This window comes from Leucoraja erinacea, chromosome 1 (assembly GCF_028641065.1).
Source record: "Leucoraja erinacea ecotype New England chromosome 1, Leri_hhj_1, whole genome shotgun sequence".
NCBI classification, from domain to species: Eukaryota; Metazoa; Chordata; class Chondrichthyes; order Rajiformes; family Rajidae; genus Leucoraja; species Leucoraja erinaceus.
In genome coordinates, this window is record NC_073377.1 from 169,762,068 (window position 1) to 169,786,254 (window position 24,187).

General features: G+C 44.4%; 1 protein-coding gene across 1 annotated transcript in view; it reads left to right on the forward strand.

Moving 5' to 3' along the window:
- Positions 1 to 24,187, forward strand: part of maml3 (mastermind-like transcriptional coactivator 3) — a 479,071-nt gene that overhangs the window by 254,809 nt on the left and 200,075 nt on the right. Inside the window, exon 2 of the mRNA XM_055647968.1 lies at positions 21,695 to 23,239. Coding sequence (XP_055503943.1) covers positions 21,695 to 23,239 — 1,545 coding nt within the window. The remainder of the gene's footprint in view (positions 1 to 21,694; positions 23,240 to 24,187) is intronic.

Consider the following 24,187-nt stretch of genomic DNA (forward strand, 5'->3'; position numbering starts at 1 on the left):
AAGAGATGCTGCCTGTCCCAATGAGTTACTCCAGTACTTTCTGTTTATTTTCCACGTTCCATGTTCATCAACATGTCTCTCTTAAATAGTCCACTCATTTTCAACCTTGTTCTCTTGGGAAGCAGCAGTTTGATGAGCAGCAGCAGTGTTCCTGCACTTGCTTCATCTCTCTATGTTTTAGCAGTGATTATAGGCTGGCTAATTGACTGGGGCAACCATCACGGCCAATCTTGGACCTACCCTCCCGTGCAATTGCATCCCTTCCTTCAGTGGTGCTTTCATCGCCTTTAGTGAGGGCACTAGAATCCGTTGCACTGTTAACCTTTCAATTGCCAACATCAGTTAGCTCAGTGGAGAGCAACATTTAAATATTGGACAATGCATTTTGGAGAACCTCTCCCATGCTGGTTGTATTCTTTATCCACCTCAACCCTCCCGCCATTCTCCAAAAGAGCATATCTCTGCTCGTATGTTTACACTCACTTAGGCTGAACACGAGATACGTTCTGGTTTTCATCTTTCAATATAAAGTTAAATGACACTTTATTGTCACACGGACCGAGGTACAGTGAAGTGTTTTGTTCACGCATACAATGGGTAAAATCATACAGCAGACCTCACGTGGGCAGCATATAGTGTCGCCACCTTTCTGGTGCCAACAAAGATACAACGTTTATTCGAGTAGTCTTAACTTCTCCCAGCAGTGAGCCAGCCCACCAACCCACCAGCCCACCAGGGTTTCCCTTCCTTCTGGGCGGCTCCCAATCTGTTCCCCTGTGGTTCTGGGCGGCCCTGCTTGTTCTGGTTTTCCACGGTCAATATAAAGGGGGGGGGGGGGGGGTCACTCCTCACTCGAGGTAGCCCCCCCCCCGCCCGCTCATCGCTACAATGGGTTCCACATGCGCATCTCGTGGGAGCTTTGTAGTGTATTCCAGCTTTCAACGTGCGAGCACAAATGAATTATTTTGGCGCAGTTGCGATCGGGGTGGGCAGTGACAGGCCTGTAGCTGCGAGGGGCTGCAACAGGCCCACGGGCCCACCACGGGGTAGCCCACCAACGGGGTCCCACCAGCCCACCAGCCCCCTAGCCCACCAGCCCCCTAGGGGGCGGGGTGGGGACGGGGTGGGGGGGGGGGGGGGGGACGGGGTGGGTACGGGCCAGGCACGTGTGGGCTGCCAGGTATTTGCCCATTTTCAGGGATGGCTTTGACGTGTGTGTTCTCTGCTGTGTGATCCGTGAGAATTGCACACGGCACTGAGCACAGCCCAGTCACAACTCTGCAGTCAGTTTCGGGATTGACCCAGCCCTGCCTTCAGTCAATCATGTAACAGTTAAGCCCGGGGGTTTCCATGTGACACTCAGCTGGGATAAGACTTTTGGTTTTGCCTTTGCAACCGAAATTATTTTTCCCCTTTCCCCTTTCCCCTTAAGCTATCAGGGCACACATGGGACTGTGCAGTAATTGCCTCCTTACATTGAACTGCTGCTAGTTCCCTTTATTGGATTGGAGTTGTATTTCAGCTGTCGTGTCTGCCATGCAGTCAGCCAGCGAGACCATTGGAAACAACTTCTAATTAGCAAAGGAAACAAGACCCAATAAGACTCAGATTAATGTCGGCAACAATCTTTTGCACGCAGCCCATTCATAAACATGTGTATGCGTTAGACAGAGACCGTAGCAAGCAGCTCTTGATACAGACTCAACCCACCGTCTGCCCTCAGTAATGGACGGGGAGGCTTGCATTGTCATTGAGTCTGGACACATACAGAGCTCATTATATCTCATTACATTAGTATTACAAGGACTCAGACTGATTCCCGAGGCGTGTGCTCCCACCAGGTCCTTTCTAACCCTTTGTGTGCTACCTACGTTACATTAGCAGTGAACACAAAGGCAAGAGACTGTTTGTGAGCATCATAAGCAGCTCTTTGATCTCTGTGTCGGGTCAATATTCTATTTCATCGTTTTTAGTTGAATATTAGGAAAAGATGTTTGACAAATAGCGATATGTTTGTGTATTCTGAATACAAATACCTTACATTTACCTTTGCAACCACAGACTTACATTTCCTGCATTCTTGTCGTATAGTAGTGTTTAGATCAAAATAATAATATCACACTATTGAGTGAAAAGCAGTGTTGCAATCAAAGTCAATCCCCTTGTATCAGTGCACTAATTCCAGACACTGATGTTCATTTCATTCTATTTGTGTGTTGGTTTTAATTTTGATCTTTGTGATGATCTCGTTTAGTTACCCATCCGTTAGTTTCCTGCCTCGGCTGTGGGGATCTGTAGTGCACTCTGCCCACTGCCTCTCATTCACAGCAGGCCAGAGAGTGCCATGGAGCTAGTTCATTGCCGGGAATCAGAGTCAGCCTGTGATCCAGACCCAATGAATGGGTAACAGACACCACACGCCACTTCATCTTGGGTTTTTTTCATTTAATATATTTTTTGTGGACAGGGCATTTGGTGCATTGGGTGTTCAGAGTGTGGTGAACTCTACATTGGCAGAATGCAGATTGAGTGACCACCCTTGCAGTGCTCCTGCATTCATTCCACAGGCTCATCCCTGCCATTTTACCTCTCATTCCAACTCCCGATCGGATCTGTTTAGGAAGGAACTGCAGATGCTGGTTTAAATCGAAGACAGACACAAAATGCTGGAGTAACTCAGCGGGACAGGCAGCATCTATTGGCAGAAACCAAAACATCACCCATTCCTTTTGTCCAGAGATGCTCCCTGTCCCACTGAGTTACTCCAGCCTTTTGTGTCCCGATGTAATCTGTTGTTGTGAGGACTCCTGTACCATCACAGTGGGGTTGAATGCAAACTTGAGGAACAGCACCTCGTATTCCATCTGGGCACGTTGCAGCCTTCTGGACTCAATGATGAATTCTATAGCCTTCCGGTTTGTGTGTGTGTGTCTTCCTCCGTCTATGAGAAAATACAAATGGAGTATCTCAGCAGGTCAGGCAACAACTGTGGAGGAAATTATGCCCCACACTACATCGACGTACAGGTTTGTATGTTCATTGGCTTTGATAAACATAGTACATGATCCCTAGTGTGTAATGCTAGTGTACGGGGTGACCACTGGTCAGCGGACCAGCTCAATGGACCAAAGGGCCCGTTTCCACACTGTATCTCTACAGTCTCGTCTAATAAATGTGTAGGCAATGTTTCAGGTTGGAAACATTCGCCATCTGAGATATTGTTTAGATTAATTTAGAGATATCGTGTGGAAACAGGCCCTTTGACCCACCACTAGTTTTGTTACCCCAGTTTTGCATCCTATGCACTAGGGGCTATTTACTGAAACCAATTTACCTTCAAACCTGTAAGTCTTTGAAATTTGGGAGGAAACCAGAGCACACTCGGAGAAAACCCACACAGTCACAGGGAGAACATACAAACTCTGTATAGATAGCACCCGTAGTCAGGATCAAACCCGTGTCTTTGGCGCTGTAAGGCAGCAACTCTACCACTTGGTTCAGATTGTTTGTGGTTATTTTTCCCCCACCTTGTTCCGCTCTGGGAGTGGATACATGTCCACATTCTTTTGTCTATGTCCTTCTCTCTGTTCTCTCATTCACGAACTGTTGGCATTCATTCATTGACCAGATATCCCGATGGTCACCCTGGTTCTACCCTCTCCCTCCCCCATCCTCTTCGTAGTTTCACAAGCTTTATCAGGGTGACGAAGAATCCCAACTTGAAACTTCATCTATCAATGTTCTCCACAGATAGAATGAAGGGTTCCAACCTGAAACATCACCCATCGTTTATCTCCAGAAATGTTGCCTGACCCACTGAGTTGATTCAACACTTTGTGGCCAGCTTCAGTAAACACCAATACCTGCAGTTCCTTTCCACACATTTTGTCTTCTCCAGAGATGTTTCCTGTCCAACTGAGTTATTCCAGCACATTGGGTCTTCCTTTGTCTCCTTCCCAGTTCTGATGAAGGGAACTTTGTTTTTTTCCCCTCACAGATGTGGCCCGCGTTGCTGAATATTTCCAGCATTTTCAGTTGTTATTTCAGATTTCCAACTCCAGCAGTTTCTTGAAATTATTTTTACATTGTTGCCTTATGCTCTGTGGTATTGGGAGAGGAATCCATCATGGCATTTGGCAAACCTCAAATGCATAAAAATGCCCATCACCTCTACAACCCCTCCTCCACTCCTCCTCGCCCTCTATCTGCTCCCCATCCCCTCCCTAAGTAGCCAGGTTCAATTAGATTATCAATTCAAAGTAGGATAGGTGTTTTCAGCAATGTGAACAAGGACATTGCGTTGCCTGGCCATTCCTTTCCCCAATGCTGTCTGACTAATTGAGCACCTCCAGTACCTTATGCTTTGCTCAAGATCTCAGCATCTGCAGTTCCTTGTATATCCACAGATGTTTCCACTTTTGATTTCAGTCGAAAACATGTGAGGGAAATCTGTATATTAATTAGCGTAGAAAATTCTACCAAGTCAGCCAAGTATAATTTCTTCATTCTTGATGCCTTCTGGTATTAATCCATTGTTGCTAATTGATGTCCCGTGTTGGTATTAACTCCCAAGATAAACCAAGAAAGAACTGCAGATGCTGGAAAAATCAAAGGTGGACAAAAATGCTGGTGACTGAAGAAGGGTCTCGACCCGAAACGTCACCTATTCCTTCGCTCCATAGATGCTGCCTCAACCGCTGAGTTTCTCCAGCATTTTCGTCTACCTAAGAGAAACCATTACTTTGGCCATATTGATGAAATAACCATAGTTTTCTTGTTGGATGAAGAGGATTAGATAGCTGGCCACCGCTCCAGCTAAGTTTTCAGTTGCTGTTCCTTGTGGGGTCAGAGAAAAGAGATGGCATTTGTTTACACTTGTCCAGGTGCTGAGAATTACCAAGCCTGTATGAAGCATTTCTATAGTATGTGGCATTCCTAATCTCAAAACTAGATGGAAGGTTTTTTTCTTGCATCTGATGTGCAACAAAGCACTTTGGATCTAATGTGGTAGGTGCTGTTTTTCAGTTTCAGTTGGCCCTTGCCATAACCATCAACTGACAGTCTGAAGAAGGGTCTCGACCCAAAACGTCACCCATTCCTTCTCTCCAGAGATGTTGCCTGTCCCGCTGAGTTACTCCAGCATTTTGTGTCTCTCGTCGATGTAAACCAGCATCTGCAGTTCCTTCCTACACATCTGACCAAATCCATCTTATGGTGACACATCACCGTGTTAAGGATGTATACAACAGCTGATTTAAAAATAAAACAACTTTTTGTTGAACGATGGTTGTGCAGTGTGTCATGTTGTGGCAGCTCCAGCAGGTTCATCTGGTGACTCTACCAATCACATTTAGTCAGATATAGAGCGGTGTCTGCCTGAACTCCAGGGCCAGCATAGATTGCAGTTTCCAGCTTGGAGTATATTGTTCAGATTTGGATTCGCTAATTGGAAATCAATACTGGTATAAAGGAAATCACTTAGTGCCCAGAAGGTTACTACAGTTTACAAGAAATACAAATGAAAATAGGTCTCTACCACCATCTACTCAGTCAATCGAGCTCAGCTGGAATGTGTAAGGTGAATTAACTCAATCCAATTCAGTGCTCTTTGTGTTTGTTTAGTAGTTGGCTGGGAGGGGGGTGTGGGGGAGGGGCTGCAAAGGTTTTGATTTGGTTCAAACTGCTGATATGCACACAGCACAGAGAGAGAGAGAGAGAGAGATTGAGAGAAAGAGAGAGAAAGAGAAAGAGAGAGAGAGAGAGAGGAGGGAGAGAAAGGGAGGGAGGGAATTGTGAGAGAGAGAGAGATTGAGAGAGGAGAGAGGAGGGAGAGAGGGAGGGAATTGTGAGAGAGAGAAAGAGATTGAGAGAGGAGGGAGAGAGGAGGGAGGGAATTGTGTGAGAGAGAGAGAGAGAGATTATGAGAGAGAAAGAGAGAGATTGAGAGAGGAGGGAGAGAGGGAGTTGTGAGAGAGATTGAGATAGAGAGAGGGAGAGAGGGAGGGAGTTGTGAGAGAGAGAGATTATGAGAGAGAAAGAGAGAGATTGAGAGAGGAGGGAGAGAGATGCCGCTGAGTGCTCTGCTGCTTTGTCTGAGAACATCCATCATCTTGAACAGCAAGCGCAAAGAATACTGGGAGATACACTCTGCATTTTTCTGCTATGATTGCCGCAGGGTAAAAAGCTGAAATGGTTCAGTCAGCGGGATGACCCGCAGCTGTCTGAGAGACACATTCCTGCAGCAAAACATTGTCTTTATATGTGGCCCACTGCGTGCAAGGTGTGAGTGCAGCATGCAAGGTGGCACCAGGGATGCCGGGACTGCTGCCATGCAGTACTATCTCTGTGAATAGCAACACTCTGTGGCAGACAACCCCGACTCTCACCTTTCACCAGTAAAATGCACAATCAATCCACAGGGAAAACTGCGGTGAGGAAAGTGAAAGATATTAACAACATTATTAGTAGGGAGGATCTGCAGATGCTGGTTTCAACCGAAGATTGACAGCCAGGACAGGCAGCAACTCAGCAGGACAGGCAGTATCTCTGGGGAGAAGGAAGGGGTGACGTTTCGGGCCGATACCCTTCTTCAGACTGAAACATCACCCGTTCTCTCCAGAGATGCTGCCTGTCCCGCTGAGTTACTCCAGCATTTTTGTGTCTATCTTCTTGAACAAAATTATTGGTATTGCATGTAGTTAGTGAAGAAAATGAAGTTACCCTTCGGTGGAAATGATTAATAAAGAGATTTGTGGGCATGCATGACACCTGCTGTTGGTGGAATGATTCCCGAGCCATCCATCTTGTGGGAGCATTGTGAATTTGTGGTGATGCACCCTGTCTCTCTTGGATATGGTGAGATACTGCGTGACATGCAGTAGGTAGGAGCGCTAGGCTTTCCCATCTTAAGTCACCCTCAGCTGAGGCCCAAGGTGCTAATGAGCCCTCCCCACACAGCATTCTGGGCACGTGTATCAGTGTAACGTCAAGAGTTCAAGGGTGAAGTAACATGAATGTTATTAATAAAGTTAGAGTTCACTTCTCTGTAACTGAAGGAGAGCAACTGTTTGAACAGCAGGAGTCAAGCTGTTCCCTCTCAGCTTGCCACGGTAAACAGGGCTCATTCTCAAACAAGTGTCATTTTGTTTGAACTGAGCTTTGCAGACTCACAGAAAAAAATAATAGAAAAGCGAATATGCAATAATTCCAATGTACCGTTACCTTGAATTAACGTCACGATCACTGATGGAATTTATTCAATTGTGTCGCTGGTGACTGTTCAGAAAAACTTCATTTTGAGGGGGTTTGGGAGAGGATTTGGACAGATATGTGGGAACAAAGTCCCTGGTGGGCACTGGGAACAAAGACCCTGGCGGGCCACGTCGAGGAAGGGCCCGGCAACACACGGCCATAGGGAGGAAGTTCAGAAGCCGCCAAGCTCAGCCCCGGTCAGAGAGTAGAGGGGAGGGAACTGCTGCCAATGGTGGAATTGAGGAGTGGGCTGGTAGGAGGGTAGGATAGAGGTCAGTAGCAGGCGTTTCCCCCAGGCAGGCAACGAGAGGGACGTTGGTTCACGGGAGGGTGACAGAGGAGGGTCTGCAGCTGCCTGGGGCTTACCTGGATCAGGAGCAGCTCCAGCACATCCAGCACGTGGACCGGACTTTAAACTTTTGTAAATGCCGCCAAAACATGGCGGCTCGTGCATGTGGGGCCAGTGCAAGAACAGCTTCACTGTGCCGTGCATACGGAGCAGTAAACAACCAGTGAACTTTGATGGAAGATTACATCCCAAAACACATTATAGTAATGGATTCAGCCGACAGAGATGTCATGGATATGTTCTGGAGGCTCTTGTTACCGTACACACAGTAACGTTTATTGGGGAATGCTCAACCTCACTGAAATACCAATATCAAATTTGACGTTTGTTCGGGGTAATCTACAAACGCAAGTATTCCGGTCATTTGGAGCATCCATCGTCCCACCCCTCACCCCAACTTTACTCATCTCCCCTCTTCCTCCTTGAGACAAAGTCTAGGTAAAGACAATTATAAAATCTGGGCCTGTAAACTTAGTGATCCTGTGGATTCTGGGTCATCGCTCTTTTGCAGCATTGGTGGGCAATTGCAATGATGTTAGAGTGGGACACTACAGTGTGGCTGGTTTATATTTTGGTGATGTTGGCTGAAGACGGAATTCTACACCTCAGAGAGTGCCAGCAATTGTTCACCTGCAGACAAGAAGCTTGGTTTAGGAACTAGACCATCAACGATGATATCAAATCCTTGATGAGGGACTATAAACCTACCTAATTACCTCAACTCCTACAGTGTATTGTACCAACCACCTTCTGACAACCAGAGGCAAGAAAGAGACACTGTGACATTCCAGAACAAGGGGTCACAGTTTAAGGATAAGGGGGAAATCTTTTAGGACCGAGATGAGAAAAACATTTTTCACACAGAGAGTGGTGAATCTGTGGAATTCTCTGCCACAGAAGGTAGTTGAGGCCAGTTCAATGGCTATATTTAAGGGGGAGTTAGATGTGGCCCTTGTGGCTAAAGGGATCAGGGGGTATGGAGAGAAGGCAGGTACAGGATACTGAGTTGGATGATCAGTCATGATCATATTGAATGGCGAATGGTGCAGGCTCGAAGGGCCAAATGACCTCTACTCCTGCACCTATTTTCTATGTTTCTATGAACTATGAGATCCATTTCCACAGTCCATTCACTTGCTGTTGTGTAAACCACATTCCAATCCAGGCTTTAGCAGAGCCTGAAAGTTAAAAAACTCAAGTGTGTGACCCTTTGAATCATCGCATGGCAAACCATGAAATTAATTTGCAAAGTCACTTGGTATAGTCTGTTTTTAGACCAATGCATTTAGACCAGTGCATTTTTCTCTTGAAAACAATATTTCCTGTTGAGGCTATAACATTTATTTTTGGAAGAGGTTGTGCCTGAAAGATAGCATTGAATGTTATCTGTGCAACATTCAGGGTTTAGATGAAATATACACAGTTTCCAACCAATGGGATATGGAGTTGAACGCAGGTTGAGCAGCCTCTGCATCTTTTGGCTCTGTATCTAAGTGGCATCTTTTATGAGTATTTGATAATTCACGCACCACAAAATGAAACACCACAGGTTATGCCGTCTGCACGTCTGTTGGAAGTTGGACATTGTCACCCGCTAAAAGTGAACGTCATGGGGATGAGGCCGATCTTGTTCTCCCACATGAGACCTTGTCCACGTGAAACCTTACAGCTCGAGTCACTAGATAATGACACATAATATAATCAGTCCATTAGCTGATCATTTATTATCCTGCTCCCCTCACCTGGCCCAGGGATATTGAGATCAGTTGTGAATCCACCACTAGCACTCTAGTTATGGTTAGATTGCACAACGCATGCAATGAGAGAATCCATTCTGTCTTGGTCAACATTATAGCACACATGTATTTCTCATGTTTCATTGTGGCATCAAAAACGGCCAGTTAGACAATTTGAGCGGTCAATGCAATTCCCCTACTATCTATAACACATCCATCAACCCCCCCCCCCCACCCCCTCACCAATTCTCCTACCCCCCGCCTACATGCAGGCTCCTCTTTGTTGCACATCTATGGAAATACAAGGATACACCCAGGTTCCTGAGCTGGGAGTGGTGGAAGTAGGGGATTGCCACTGATCCCTCGGGTTAATACCCCAGTTTCATGACTCCTTCCAACCACGGTTTAAAGGGGGGGGGCAATTGGAGTGGTCTTGCCTTTATTACTGGGTGGCAATCTGTTTACACAGGACCATATCTGAATGGTATAGTGTAGATGAACACTGGCTTCACCTGCGGTGGGTAGACACCAAATGCTGGAGTAACTCAGCGGGACAGCAGTGTCTCTGGATAGAAGGACTGGGTGATGTATTGGGTCGAGACCCTTCTTCAGACCTGCGATGGATTGATTTTGAACACAGCCATTGGGATCATGATTCCTTTCACTTGGTTTTGTATGTATTTTTCCAGCATAAGACCCCCCCGTTGACATTGAGAGCATTGTAACATGTAAAATCCACCTGCAGTAAGAGTGTCACCCCACTGATCTGATCATGAGAGTCAGTACTAACATAGAATCACCAGGTTGTACTCAGACCTTTTCACCAAAACCATGCGATTGGAAGCAGAGAGGGCTCTTTATTCTCACAAGGCATTGACAAATCTGTGCATTGATTGTTTTTGCCTGTGGAGATCAGGAACACGGTCACTCAACAACCACTTGACCTCAGGATCACTGCCGTCTGCAGTCACATCTTACAGCTGCTGCGCACAACTGTGTAAACGAGATGACAAAAATTACACGCTGTTGGTCTGGGGATCTGTGCATTTTACAACAACCTACCTTTTCCCAAAGCTCAGCCTAGTAAGATCTGCCCTCGTGTCCACACAGAGATCTCTTTGATACAGGAGAGAGACACAAAAAGCTGGAGTAACTCAGCGGGACAGGCAGCATCTCTGGAGAGAAGGAATGGGTGATGTTTTGGGTTGTCCCACTGAGTTACTCCAGCATTTTGTGTCTCTCTTCGATTTATACCAACATCTGCAGTTCTTGCCTACCCTTTACCTTCCTGTACCCACTGATTACCATATGGATACCTACTGAACAATTATAGTCTGGTCTGGACCACACACAATCTTGCCAAGAAAGAACCGTCAGACTTCATAATGAGTTGTTGTTGTACACCTACTGATTGGATGTTGACTTGATGTGAAGCAAAGACTAGAGCCAGAGTATTGTAGAATTTGACTTCAGGATTTGAACTTTTCGAGGCTAACTTCATTACTTTGTTTATAATCTCCTGAAGAGCCATATCCAGTTAATATTTTGCCTGCTGATGGCACTGAACTAAATGATATATCTGTTGAGATGTATGTACATATTTGGCACTGAAATAAATGATATATCTATTGTGATATATCTGTTCTTCAGTTTAAACAGTTGGTCAAAGTGTCCACTGCCATTGCAGCACAGTGGCGCAGCAGTAGAGTTGCTGTCTTACAGCGCCAGATGCCCATGTTCGATCCTGACTATGGGAGCTGTCTGTATGGAGTACGCGCCTTCTCCCTGTGACTGTGTGGGTTTTCTCCAGGTGATCCATTTTCCTTCCACATTCTCAAGACATGCAGGTTTGTAGGTTAATTGGCTTCTGTAAATTGTTGCTAGTGTGTCAGATAGAACATAGTGTGTGGGTGATTGCTAATTGATGTGGACTCGGTGGGCCAAAGGGCCTGTTTCCACATTGTTCCTCTAAACTAAACTAAAGTGGAGGTTAAAATTAGCAAACTGTATTTGCTGGAACTCTAAAACAGAAAATGCATGAAGCACACGGTAAGTCAGGCAGTTCCGGTGGAAAGAGAAACAGAGTTAGTGTCTCAGGTGAAGACTCTTCATCAGAACCGGGAAAGACTCCTGTATGTGCTGTCTAAAGTCTTCAAAGGAAGACCCATGATTGTTTTGAAAACCAGCCCCAATGGAAGAAGGGTAACCAGGTCTTAGCCAACTAATGATTTAAAATGTGAAGAGTTGATTGTGCTATACAATAGTGCTGGAAGATTCACCTCATTATTGCGTGGGTAATTTTATAATGTTTGTGTAGGATCTGCTGGAATAGATTGGTGCACAAGACTCACACAGCACTCACAGCTGCTGAACACACAGGTATCATTATTCACAATAGTTGAGCAAAGTATTCTCGTTAGTCCTGGCCAATGTATTTATTTTTCTGTCTTCAGCACTCTAGTTAAATAAGCAAACTGCGGAACGAACTCAGCGGCCCAGGTAGTGTTGATGGTTTGGGTTAGGATCCTTCTTCAGACATCCTGACATGAAATGTTGTCTAAGAACGAATTGCAGATGCTGGAAAATCGAAGGTAGACAAAAATGCTGGAGAAACTTAGCGGGTGCAGCAGCATCTATGGAGCGAAGGAAATAAATAGGCAACGTTTCGGGCTGAAACCCTTCTTCAGACTGATGGGGGGTGGTGGGGGGAAGAAAGGAAAAAGGAGGAACCCGAGGGCTGAGGGATGGGAGGAGACAGCCTGAGGGCTGAGGAAGGGGAGGAGACAACAAGGGCTAACAGAATTGGGAGAATTCAATGTTGATCAGCAAGGTTGTTGTTGTCTGTTCATTTCCCTCCACAAATGATGACTCACCCCCTGAGTTCCTCCAGCAGTTTGTTTTTTTGCTCAAGATTAGTCCATCTGCAGACTCTTGTGTCTTCAACTTTCAAGTATTACGTATGCAATCCCAAGTATGACCACAGTTCTGTTGGCCAGAGAGTTCTGGGACTTAGACTCAGGGAGAGCAGAAGCAGGCAGTGATAGATGGGAGGTGAAAGATAAGTCAAGTCAAGTCAAGTTTATTTGTCACATACACATACGAGATGTGCAGTGAAATGAAAGTGGCAATGCTCGCGGACTTTTGTGCAAAAGACAAACAACAAAACAACCAAACAAATTATAAACACAATCATAACACACATATTCTTTTACATAATAAATAATGGAAGGAAAAACGTTCAGTAGAGTTAGTCCCTGGTGAGATAGGCGTTTACAGTCCGAATGGCCTCTGGGAAGAAACTCCTTCTCAACCTCTCCGTTCTCACCGCATGGCAACGGAGGCGTTTGCCTGACCGTAGCAGCTGGAACAGTCCGTTGCAGGGGTGGAAGGGGTCTCCCATGATTTTATTTGCCAGATAAGTACTTCCTTCGAAGGCTTAGGAAGTTTGGCATGTCCCCTATAACTCGCACCAACTTCTACAGATGCACCTTAGAAAGCATTTTATCAGGAGCTTGGTTTGGGAACAGCTCCAATCAAGACCGCAAGAAATTGCAGTGAATTGTGGACGCAGCCCAGACTATCACACAAACTAATCTCATATAGACAGGGTGGTAAAGAAAGCTTTTGGTATGCTAGCCTTTATAAATCAGAGCATTGAGTATAGAAGCTGGGATGTAATGTTAAAATTGTACAAGGCATTTGTGAGACCAAATCTGGAGTATGGTGTACAATTTTGGTCGCCCAATTATAGGAAGGATGTCAACAAAATAGAGAGAGTACAGAGGAGATTTACTAGAATGTTGCCTGGGTTTCAACAACTAAGTTACAGAGATAGGTTGAATAAGTTAGGTCTTTATTCTCTGGAGCGCAGAAGGTTAAGGGGGGACCTGATAGAGGTCTTTTAAAATGATGAGAGGGATAGACAGAGTTGATGTGGACAAGCTTTTCCCTTTGAGAATAGGGAAGATTCAAACAAGAGGACATGACTTCAGAATTAAGGGACAGAAGTTTAGGGGTAATATGAGGGGGAACTTCTTTACTCAGAGAGTGGTAGCGGTGTGGAATGAGCTTCCAGTGGAAGTGGTGGATTAGTCCATCCGTGGTTCAGGCAGGTTCATTAGTTTCATTTAAAAATAAATTGGATAGGCATATGGATGAGAAGGGAATGGAGGGTTATGGTACGAATGCAGGCAGGTGGGACTAAGGGGAAAAAATTTGTTCGGCATGGACTTGTAGGGCCGAGATGGCCTGTTTCCGTGCTGTAATTGTTGTATGGTTATATGGTTAATCTCCCTGCCTGAAGAAGAGTCTCGACCCAAAACGCCACCCATTTCTTCTCTCCAGAGATGCTGCCTGTCCCGCTGAGTTACTCCAGCATTTTGTGTCTATCTTCGGTTTAAACCAGCATCTGCAGTTCCTTAATACACAGTCCTTCTATTGACTCCATTAATATCTCACCTTGTCTCAGCAAGGCCAGCAGCATAATAAGTGATGAGTCTCACCCTGGTCACTCCCTCTTCTCCCCTCTTCCGTCAGACAAGAGATACAGAAGCCTCCACCTCCATGTTCAGAGAGAGTTTCTTCCAGGTGTTATCAGAAAGTAGCCCATCCCACCAAAATCCAGAGAGCGGTCCTGACCTACTCATGGAATTTTGACCCTTAGACTATTTTTATACAGACTTTACTGGACATTAAACATTATTCTGGACATTAAACATAATTTACTGGGCACTAAACATGATTCCCTTTATCATGTAGCTGTACAGTGTTGACTAAAGTATTCTTGCTGCCATTTGAACGTTTGCTTTCACCTCGATCTTCCTAAAATACCACTCATGCTCTTCAATTAAAGTACCTTAGAGTTTCTCTTTATTTGTGTAGTTGAGCATAAACTCTTGGGTTTGAGAGTAATTGAGTCTGCACCCGATGCTGCTATTGGATTCAATGCCACGGGCTGGGGAGGGGAAAGTTACCTGTGTTTGTCAGGCCCCCCCAAATGCTACCCGCTGTCCCCTGCTGACAAAATGCATGTGTGCATCACGGGGTGGCAAGTGCAGGCTTGACTATGATACACCTCCACAACTTCAGCCCACAACCTGCAGGGATTGTACAGTCTGGAGGTGCTTGCCCAGACACGAGCAATAGTCCACTTGGGCCACATATGAAAGGATGTTGGCACCTGCAGAGCCTGCTTTCAGTATGAGTCATTGACTTCAGCAAAGCAAAAATAAGGGAGAAAGAGAAAAGAAGTGTGATTGACAAGATAATATGTTAAGCATCTCTCAGTCAATTATATTGCCAGCAGTCGGTCTGAATGTTAAGTGCATTACCGCTCCCCCTCCCCTCACCAACCAGAGAGAGAACTGCTGCGTCCCTTTGTATTCTGAATCCTCATTGAGTTCCGATATATTTTAGAGTCCTGTGTTTAAGGCACATCAAGGGAAAGTGTACAATCACATCCCAGTCAGCTTTTCATCCAGCACAGCCATTGCACACGCTAGTCCACAGAACACCGACTGAGTCAAGTGGCATCTTAATCAAAGAGCCACAGTTTCGATAGAAATATAGAGAATATGTGCAGGAGTAGGCCATTCAGCCCTTCGAGCCAGCACCGCCATTCAATATGATCTTGGCTGATCGTCCAAAATCAGTATCCTGTTCTGGCTTTGAATGAACTATCCACAACCAACACCTTAAAACAAAGATTGAACTCAGGACGTCCCTAACAGAAATTAAAATGTGTCGCCTTGTAGGGAGAGGAAGGTTTAAGCATTGCTTCACATAGAATTCGAATGAGGCATTTTGTGATATTTTTCCCAGGCTTTTACTGTAAGCAAAATCACAGGAATTTCACTTGTGTGGTGTAAACCTTTTTTTACTGCGCATGAGGGCAATTTAGTTTACTTCAGGAACTCCATTGGCTGCGAGGGGAAGCTTACAGTGAAACCCTATGTACACATGGCCAGGAGATGATCCCACAGCACTGTGACATACTGGGCCCAGTCTAAATGGGAAGCAGTGGGAAGGTTGTTCACAATTTAATTCCTCTCTTGGAAGTATGCAGCAAATTGTGAAACAAAACCACACAAGGATTATAATGGCTTGATTATGTAAGCCCTGCTGTTTTGTTTAGTCTTGAAGAGACATTTAAAATGACAGTAATTTTAGTCATTTACCTGTTTAAATACAATAGTAGAAGCTTTTTCAGCTTTGTGTCGACTTGATGGTTTCTATATTCTGTGAAGATTTTAACATCTGCCCAGGAGACACAAATGATTCTTGCAGTTCGTTTTGATTGTGGTTAGAGGGTCAGTGTTGTGAATTGGTCAGATTCCACACGAGAGCTCACTCCCACTTAATTTTAATTGCAAAATATTTCAGGGAATAAAAAAATCTTCCTTTTTTTTCCATACTGGGGCCCCAGCAGGTAGTTTCTGGAAGAAAGCCAGAGATGAATGAGGAATTAACTACTCGAAGAAACGCTTAAAGAAAACTGTGGACAACTAGTTGAATAGTGACTAATTGTGTTTGAAACCGTATTTTCATGTTACTTTTAAGCATTGATAGTTGTAAAGAACAAGTCAGTTTTGCAAGAACAGTGGTCTCACTGTGTAACATAACAAGTAGAGGCAATAAAAAAGGCAAGACTGGAGCATAACTGGTCACTTCCTCTGCATAGCTGAAATAACTGTCCTCTGAAGTCACGGTGGCAAACAGTGATGGTGGGGGGAGGTGCACTATACCGAGCTTAGTCTGTTTCTATAGTAACGTCTTCTTGGTTTTTTTTGTTTTGGGGAAGGGAAGTGGATTGGGATCTGTGGGGCACAGAGCAGAGCAGTTTCTGCAGCCATTAGCAGATAAAAACAAACACTCTTGGCTGTAGATTGCATCCTTGCTTGTGTTACATCTGCTTCTTAAGCCTTACATGCTTTTTAAAGGCATTGTTGTTAATAAGCTTATGCCAGAAGCCTGGCTCACAAGGAGAAAGTGTAACTTCACATCGAATAAAAAATATTTTCCACCCGATGATTCTTGTCAGAATTTTCATTATTTTGATTATATAATTTTATTATTTGTGGGGTACAGTTTCTCACACATTTGCGGAAGACTGCTTCCTCATCAGTGGATAAGATTCAGATTCAGAACACCATGTTAGCTTGGGTCACCTGATTATCGTGGGAAATGAACAGGACAGGCCTGCAGTGAACACAGACTCCATAACCCAAGAACACGTACATCTTTCATCCCCTTCAGGCTTGCTATTTCGGGCTTGGTTTTAGCGTTGAATTAATTGAGGTCTTACGTTGATGAAATAATGGCAAACCATTTGGGAGGAGGGAGGCATGCTTCCTTTTTAATTCAAGTCAAGTCAAGAGAGTTTATTGTCATGTGTCCCAGATAGGACAATTAAATTCTTGCTTTGCTTCAGCAGAATATAGAAGGCATGAATACAGAACAGATCAGTGTGTCCATATACCATTATATAAATATATACACACATCAATAAATAAGCAGATAAGGTGCAAATAAACAGATAATGGTCTATAAATTCCTGGTATCACTTTCAAGAGATAGTAATGCAGTCAAAGTTGTTCGGCACGGACTTGTAGGGCCGAGATGGCCTGTTTCCGTGCTGTAATTGTTATATGGTTATATGGTTATATGGTTAATGCATGTATCTGATCTTTGCATCATTGTACATATTTCAGTTCAGTTTAGTTTATTTTATTGTCACGTGTTCTGAGGTACAGTGAAAAGCTTTGATTGCATGCTATCCAGTCAGCAGTAAGACAATGCATTATTACAATCGAGCCATTACAGTGTATAGATACATAATAAGGGAATAGTTTAAGCAGATCATAGTTAAAGTAGGAATAGGTGCTGTAGTAGAGATTTAAGAGTGGTACAATTGTAATATGTGAGTGTAGATCTGCTTCTGTGGATAGCGTGTATATAGTCTCCTGGGTTGGGCTCTAGAACCAAAGAATAAAAGGTTTGCCAGAATACTTTTACCTGAAGGTAGTGCCCTTTAACGAATGCTAACATAGTCTGCAAGAGAAACAAACCGCTATCAGGAACCATTACAAATGTGGTAGAAAGTCTCTTGTAAAAGGAATGAAATTAGTTCAAGTGCAATGACTAATGGTGGAAGCTTGAGGAAGCCATGAGGCTTGCAGGGTTGCACCAGTTGCATGACAAAGATGTGCAGAGCCCCTGGAGAGCTTTCATAATTCAATGGTCATGAGTAATGCTACTCTGGTCCTCGAGAAATGCTCATTTACTATCTGATTCTGCCAATATCCTGGGCTGGTTATTAGAGTTTTCATGACAGATAACATAAAAGTAATTTTTCCTGTTGCTTGCTTTTGTTTCCCTTAAAGTTTGGAGCGGTTCTGGGAGCAGTACAGTCAATAGTTCTGCTTCAGTGAAGCCTATATTTTACCACCCCACCCCCATGTGAATCTAAACAAATGTAACTGGCTGTAATGTTCCCAATGTGTATTACATCTCCAGTTTCATTATGGATAGTGCACGTTTATTTGTCAACCGTTCGATTCCTCTGATTGAATCAGGTTTCCAGCAGTACAGATTGTAATGGTCTGGATCTTGCTGCTAAATGAAAGCAAGTTCAGAACTCTCATGCGCTGTCAAATGTGGGCGTTCTGAATTTCCAAATTGGTTCCAAACTCTCCTACTGGACAGCGTTAAGTCTAGTCTGGTACCAGACTGATTCCTGGGATGGCTGGACTTTCATATGAAGAAAGACTGGATAGACTCGGCTTGTACACGCTAGAATTTAGAAGATTGAGGGGGGATCGTATAGAAACTTACAACATTCTTAAGGGGTTGGACAGACTAGATGCAGGAAGATTGTTCCTGATGTTGGGGAAGTCAGAACAAGGGGTCACAGTTTAAGGATAAGGGGGAAATCTTTTAGGACCGAGATGAGAAAATCATTTTTCACACAGAGAGTGGTGAATCTGTGGAATTCTCTGCCACAGAAGGTAGTTGAGGCCAGTTCATTGGCTACATTTAAGAGGGAGTGAGATGTGGCCCTTGTGGCTAAGGGGATCAGGGGGTATGGAGAGAAGGCAGGTACGGGATACTGAGTTGGATGATCAGCCATGATCATATTGAATGGCGGTGCAGGCTCGAAGGGCCGAATGGCCTACTCCTGCACATAATTTCTATGTTTCTATGTTTCTATGTTTCTAGTGGCAAAGTTTAATGCTCCTGAATACTTCCGCATACATATTGGAGAATCATCTCCATCTTCAAAGCTTGGACTTGTTGCAAAGATAATCAACTCTAGCTATAAATCAAAGGGGAATGCAAATTTCAGTTTTTAATTATTTTAGTTTACTTAATGTGTTTGTTTATTTTCGATTTTAAATTAATGATGTTTAAATTCATGAAATAGTTGACTTCAGTTATGATAGTTTATTGAATTAGTAATGGCCCGTAGGTCGAACATTTAAACACATAATAATCTGGTGGCACAATGGTACAGCAGTACAGTTACAGCAGCAGAAGCTCGGGGTCGATCCTGACTACGGGTGCTGTCTGTACGGGGTTTGTACATTCTCCCTGTGACCGCGTGGGTTTTCTCCGGGTGCTCCAGTTTCCTCCAACATTCCAACGACGTGCGGGTTTGTAGGTTAATTGGCTTCTGTAAAATGCCCCGAGTGGGATAACATCAAACTAGTGTACAGGTGATCGCAGGTCAGTGTGGACTTGGTGGGCCAAAGGGCCTGTTTCCATGCTGTATCTCCAAACTAAACTAAAATTACTCTAAGGTTGACCAAGCCTGGCTGGCAGAACTTTGGGAACTGCCAAAAGCCATCATAAGTAGAGAGCATGTTTAGTACACCGTATAGTAAGGAAACTGGCCATTGTTAGCTGTTTGCTAGGCGTGAACGAGAAGCTGGTGCAACTTGGGTGGGGGAAGGATGGAGAGAGATGGAATGCAGCAGTTAAATAAATCAATATTCATACCACTGGATTGTAAGCTGCCCAAGCGAAATATGAGATGCTGTTCCTCCAATTTGTGTTCCCAATTTGTGTGACAATGCAGGAAGCCGAGGACAGAGAGGTCACTGTGGGAATGGGAAGGGGAATTAAAGTGTTTGGCAACTGGGAAATCAGGTAGGTCCAGGCAGACTGAGCAAAGCTGCTCTAAAATCAGCCAGTGGCATTTTGAGATGATAACTATTTTTCTGTTTTTCCCCTCTGTCCACGGCACCTATCTTCCAGCCAAGATGACAGATTGTAACATGGAGGTGCATTGGTGCAGATGGAATTAACAACACTCAGTTAATTCCTGATTGCCAAGTTGCCACCAATTCTTGAGGCTTTGGGATGTGAGGTACCTGTGGGGATAAAGAGGACCACGTAACTGACCTTCTGAAATGTTGAGGTGGTATCAGCCTAGGCACTAGTTGAGAAACCCTCATGTTTATGAATCAGTGGTAAGGAAAGCATAAGTAACGCTAGCATTTAATTTGAGAAGGCTACATTGCAAAAACAGGGATGTAATGCTGAGGCTTTATAAGGCACTGGTCAGACTGCAGTTTTGGGCCCCATATCTGAGGAAGGATAGAAACATAGACGAATTCCAGAGATTCACCACTCTCTGTGTGAAAAATGTTTTTCTCATCTCAGTCCTAAAAGATTTCCCCCTTATCCTTAAACTGTGTGACCCCTTGGTCTGGACTTCCCCAACATTGGCTACAATATTCCTGCATCTAGCCTGTCCACCCCTTAAGAATTTTGTTTTTCTATAAGATCCCCCCTCAATCTTCTAAATTCTAGCGAGTACAAGCCGAGTCTATCCAGTCTTTCTTCATAAGACAGTCCTGACATCCCAGGAATCAGTCTGGTGAACCTTCTCTGTACTCCCTCTATGGCAAGAATGTCTTTCCTCAGATTAGGATTTGCTGGTGTTGTAGAGGATCCAGGGGACGTTTATGAGAATGATCCCAGAAATGATTAGGTTGACATATGATGAGTGTTTGAAGGCATTGGGCCTGTACTCTTTGGAGTTTAGAAGGATGTGGGGGGACCTCAATGAAACTTACCAAATAGCGAAAGTCCAAGATAGAGTGGATGTGGAGAGGATGTTTCCACGAATGAGAGTCAAGGACCAGAGGTCACAGCCTCCTAATAAAGAGGAGGAATTTCTTTAGTTAGATAGTGGTGAATCTGTGGAATTCATTGCCACAGATGTCTATGGAGGCCGTCAATTGATATTTTAAGGCTGAGATTGACAGATTCTTGAAAAGTAAGGGTGTCGGGTGTTATAACCATATAACCATATAACAATTACAGCACGGAAACAGGCCATCTCGGCCCTACAAGTCCGTGCCGAACCAATTTTTTTTTCCCCTTAGTCCCACCTGCCTGCACTCATACCATAACCCTCCATTCCCTTCTCACCATATGCCTATCCAATTTATTTTTAAATGATACCAATGAACCTGCCTCCACCACTTCCACTGGAAGCTCATTCCACACCAATACCACTCTCTGAGTAAAGAAGTTCCCCCTCATATTACCCCTAAACTTCTGTCCCTTAATTCTGAAGTCATGTCCTCTTGTTTGAATCTTCCCTATTTCAAAGGGAAAAGGTTGTCCACATCAACTCTGTCTATCCCTCTCATCATTTTAAAGACCTCTATCAGGTCCCCCCTTAACCTTCTGCGCTCCAGAGAATAAAGACCTAACTTATTCAACCTATGGGGGGAAGGCAGGAGAATGGGGTTGAGGGAAAGATAGATTGCCCATCATTGAATGGTGGAGTAGACGTGATGGGCCGAATGGCCTAATTCTGCTCCTAGAGCTTATGAAACTGAAAATATTAGTTTTCTACATCAATTAACTTTGTTCTCCCAGGCAAATTGTTTGTAAAATGAGCACTTCGCCAGATCCCATCATTCTGCCACATTCTGAGGTAGGTTAAAGATACTGCCTTAGTTTTTGAAAACCTTGGTCTGATTGAAGTCCTCTACTGAGGCAACGTGTCTGATCCCGTTCCATCCCCACCACTGAGATTCTTGGCTGAAGTATAACAGGGTTTGTCCTTACTGTTACTTGAGTTCCTCTCCTCACCAAATAAGAGCATCTTTCATGAGCCAAGGCAGATGAAGGGGAACAAAAGGTTTGGAATGGACACCCTTTCCCTCTGCTCGACACCTATGTGAAGAAGGGAAACAAAATAACATTACCAGAAGATTGTTTCCCTGATTGCTAGAATTTCACAGCTGTATTTTACTGGACATGAGATGGTTTTGCAAAGGATTGTGTACCTTCTCAATGGTCAAGCAGATTCTAACCGTGTCTCTTTATGTTTTGTTTAAAGCTTCAAGAAACCGTGAAGAGAAAACTCGAAGGTGCTCGCTCGCCACTGAATGGAGACCTGCAAAATGGAGTTTCCGACAGCAGTTTCTCTCCAAACAGCAAGCGAGTCCGAAAAGAGGGATCTGGGGTAGAGCAGGGCAACAATGTTCCTGTTGTTCCGGTCTCTCCCCTGCATCAAATTGACCTGAAGCCAGCAGTTCCCATATCCACCAGTGGAAGTAATTCAACAGGGTTTGACGAGGTAAACAAAGAGGGCAGACATCCAAGAGTGAGCTTACAGGCCAACGGCACCAGAGAGGATGATGACTTCAACCTAATATTAGCCAAGGACCTTAAACAAGAGCCAATTGATGATCCAAGTTATATAGACTCTTCAGATGCATCCCTTCTCCATCAAAATAAACTCTTCTCCGACATTAATCTTAATGAGCAAGAGTGGCAAGAGTTAATCGATGAACTAACAAACACAGTTCCAGAGGATGACATGCATGATCTATTTAATGAAGACTTTGATGAAAAGAAGGAGATGGAGGTTATCAGGCCCATGTCACAGACCCCAGTCCCATCAGACAGCACAAACATAAAAAGTGAGATGTGCCAGTCTCCCTTTAACCATCTATCCATGGGGTCACCACAGGTCAGACCATCTTCATCAGGCCCTCCATTTTCCAATGTCTCGACGGTCTCCAGTGTATCCTCTGTGTCAAGTATTTCATCACTATCTGCACCTGCCACGTCACCAGTGACGTCAGCAAGCCAACCCTCGCAGCAAGCCCCCAGTCAAAGCCAAGCCCACTCCAGGTCGGGAAATGGCTTCTTAATGACCACGTCTTCTGGGTCGGGGTCGGGGCAGGGGCCAGGGCTGGGGCCAGGGCTGGGGCCGGGGCTGGGGCCTGGATCTGGACCTGGTCCCGGGTCAGGCTCTGGACTGGGAGCTCTGCCATCGACCAGCTCCGATCTCTCTCGGGCTGAACAGCTGAAGCAAATGGCCGCCCAGCAACACCAACGGGCCATACTGCTGCAACAGAAGCAGCAGCATGCACAGCCACACCAGCAGAACCAGGTGGGTGGTTGGTCACCTGCAGCTGCACCACACAGTCCCTTTGGAGGCACCTTTATTCCAGACAAACCAAATAGCCCAATGATGTACCCACAGGCCTTTAATAATCAAAAGCCTATGGTGCCTACTATGACAAGTAACCCTCAGAAGGCCATGAATAACTACCTCTCATTAAACCACATGAACATCATGAATCAACAGCCAAATACCATGGGGCAAACATCTGGGAACAAACACCCTATGCTTTCATACGCTAACACTAAGCCACTCTCTCATTATAACATTGAGCCCATGGGCCAGAGGTTGACCCCGCCAATGGGTAATCAGAACAAAGCTCCCATGATGCCCTACCTACAGCCATCACCGTCGCAAGTTCAACCTCAGGCCTCTCACATCAGTGAGGAACAGAAGCGCATGTTGTTGGCCAAGCAGAAAGGACTCCTTCCCCAGACAATAGCTTATGGAGCGTTGCCAAACCATGGGCCGGTAAGTCAGAGGCGAATATTGAATTTAGTGTTGCCAAGGTAGGATGCCTTCACCGGCTGATGAATTTCTTTATTTCACTTCTTACAAATTCTATGGAGTGTGAACAATTTTGAACTTTTGGCTCTCTAGCTTATTTTAATTAGCCTGACATTAAATGATATGCATATATATTTTAACATCCATTGATTGGATCATCAGGGGGCCTGATGAAAACGGACTCTCGGAGGTGCACTAAGTAATTCCTTGCTTCAGGCTTTGCTTTGGTGGGCATTTTGTGTACTTTATGTTAAATAAGTAAATATGCTGAGAACGATTTGCCTTGACAAACTCTGGGAGATTAAGAAGCGTAACCAGGGAACGGCATATGATTAAAGCTTTGTAGCAAAACATAGGCTTCACAGTTTGATGTGTGAACTGCTCACTTGTGCTGTGTCTTGTAATTTCTCTCCAATGCTGACTATTTGATCTGCTTGTACTTTAGTAATAATCCTACCTTGTTGGTTCTGTAAACATAACTTCCTTTGTTTAAGTTTAAATTATTGTTGGTACCTTTATCACTACTATTACAGTTTAAGGCTCTTGTCACCAAATAACGTAATGCTTGTGACTAGTTCTTGTAATTATCAATATCACAATATCTCTGCTTCTATGACCTGAGTAATATCTAGTGTGTTCACAATCTTTACAAATATTTCATATTTGAGTAATTCCTTAATAAAGCAGCAGAAACTAAAAGCCTGCAGTATTATAACTCCAATGTCACTGTTTGTAACAGTGTCCCATTGATTACAAATGTATCATTGATTGATGGTGCTTAACCCACAGTAGACTAGCCACTGTGTTTTACTTTGCTTCTTGAGGGCCCACTCCTAAAGTCAATAACACCAAATTTCAGAAGTATAGATCGTATCGCAATTAACTGAGGACAAAGTTTGCCCATGAACCACA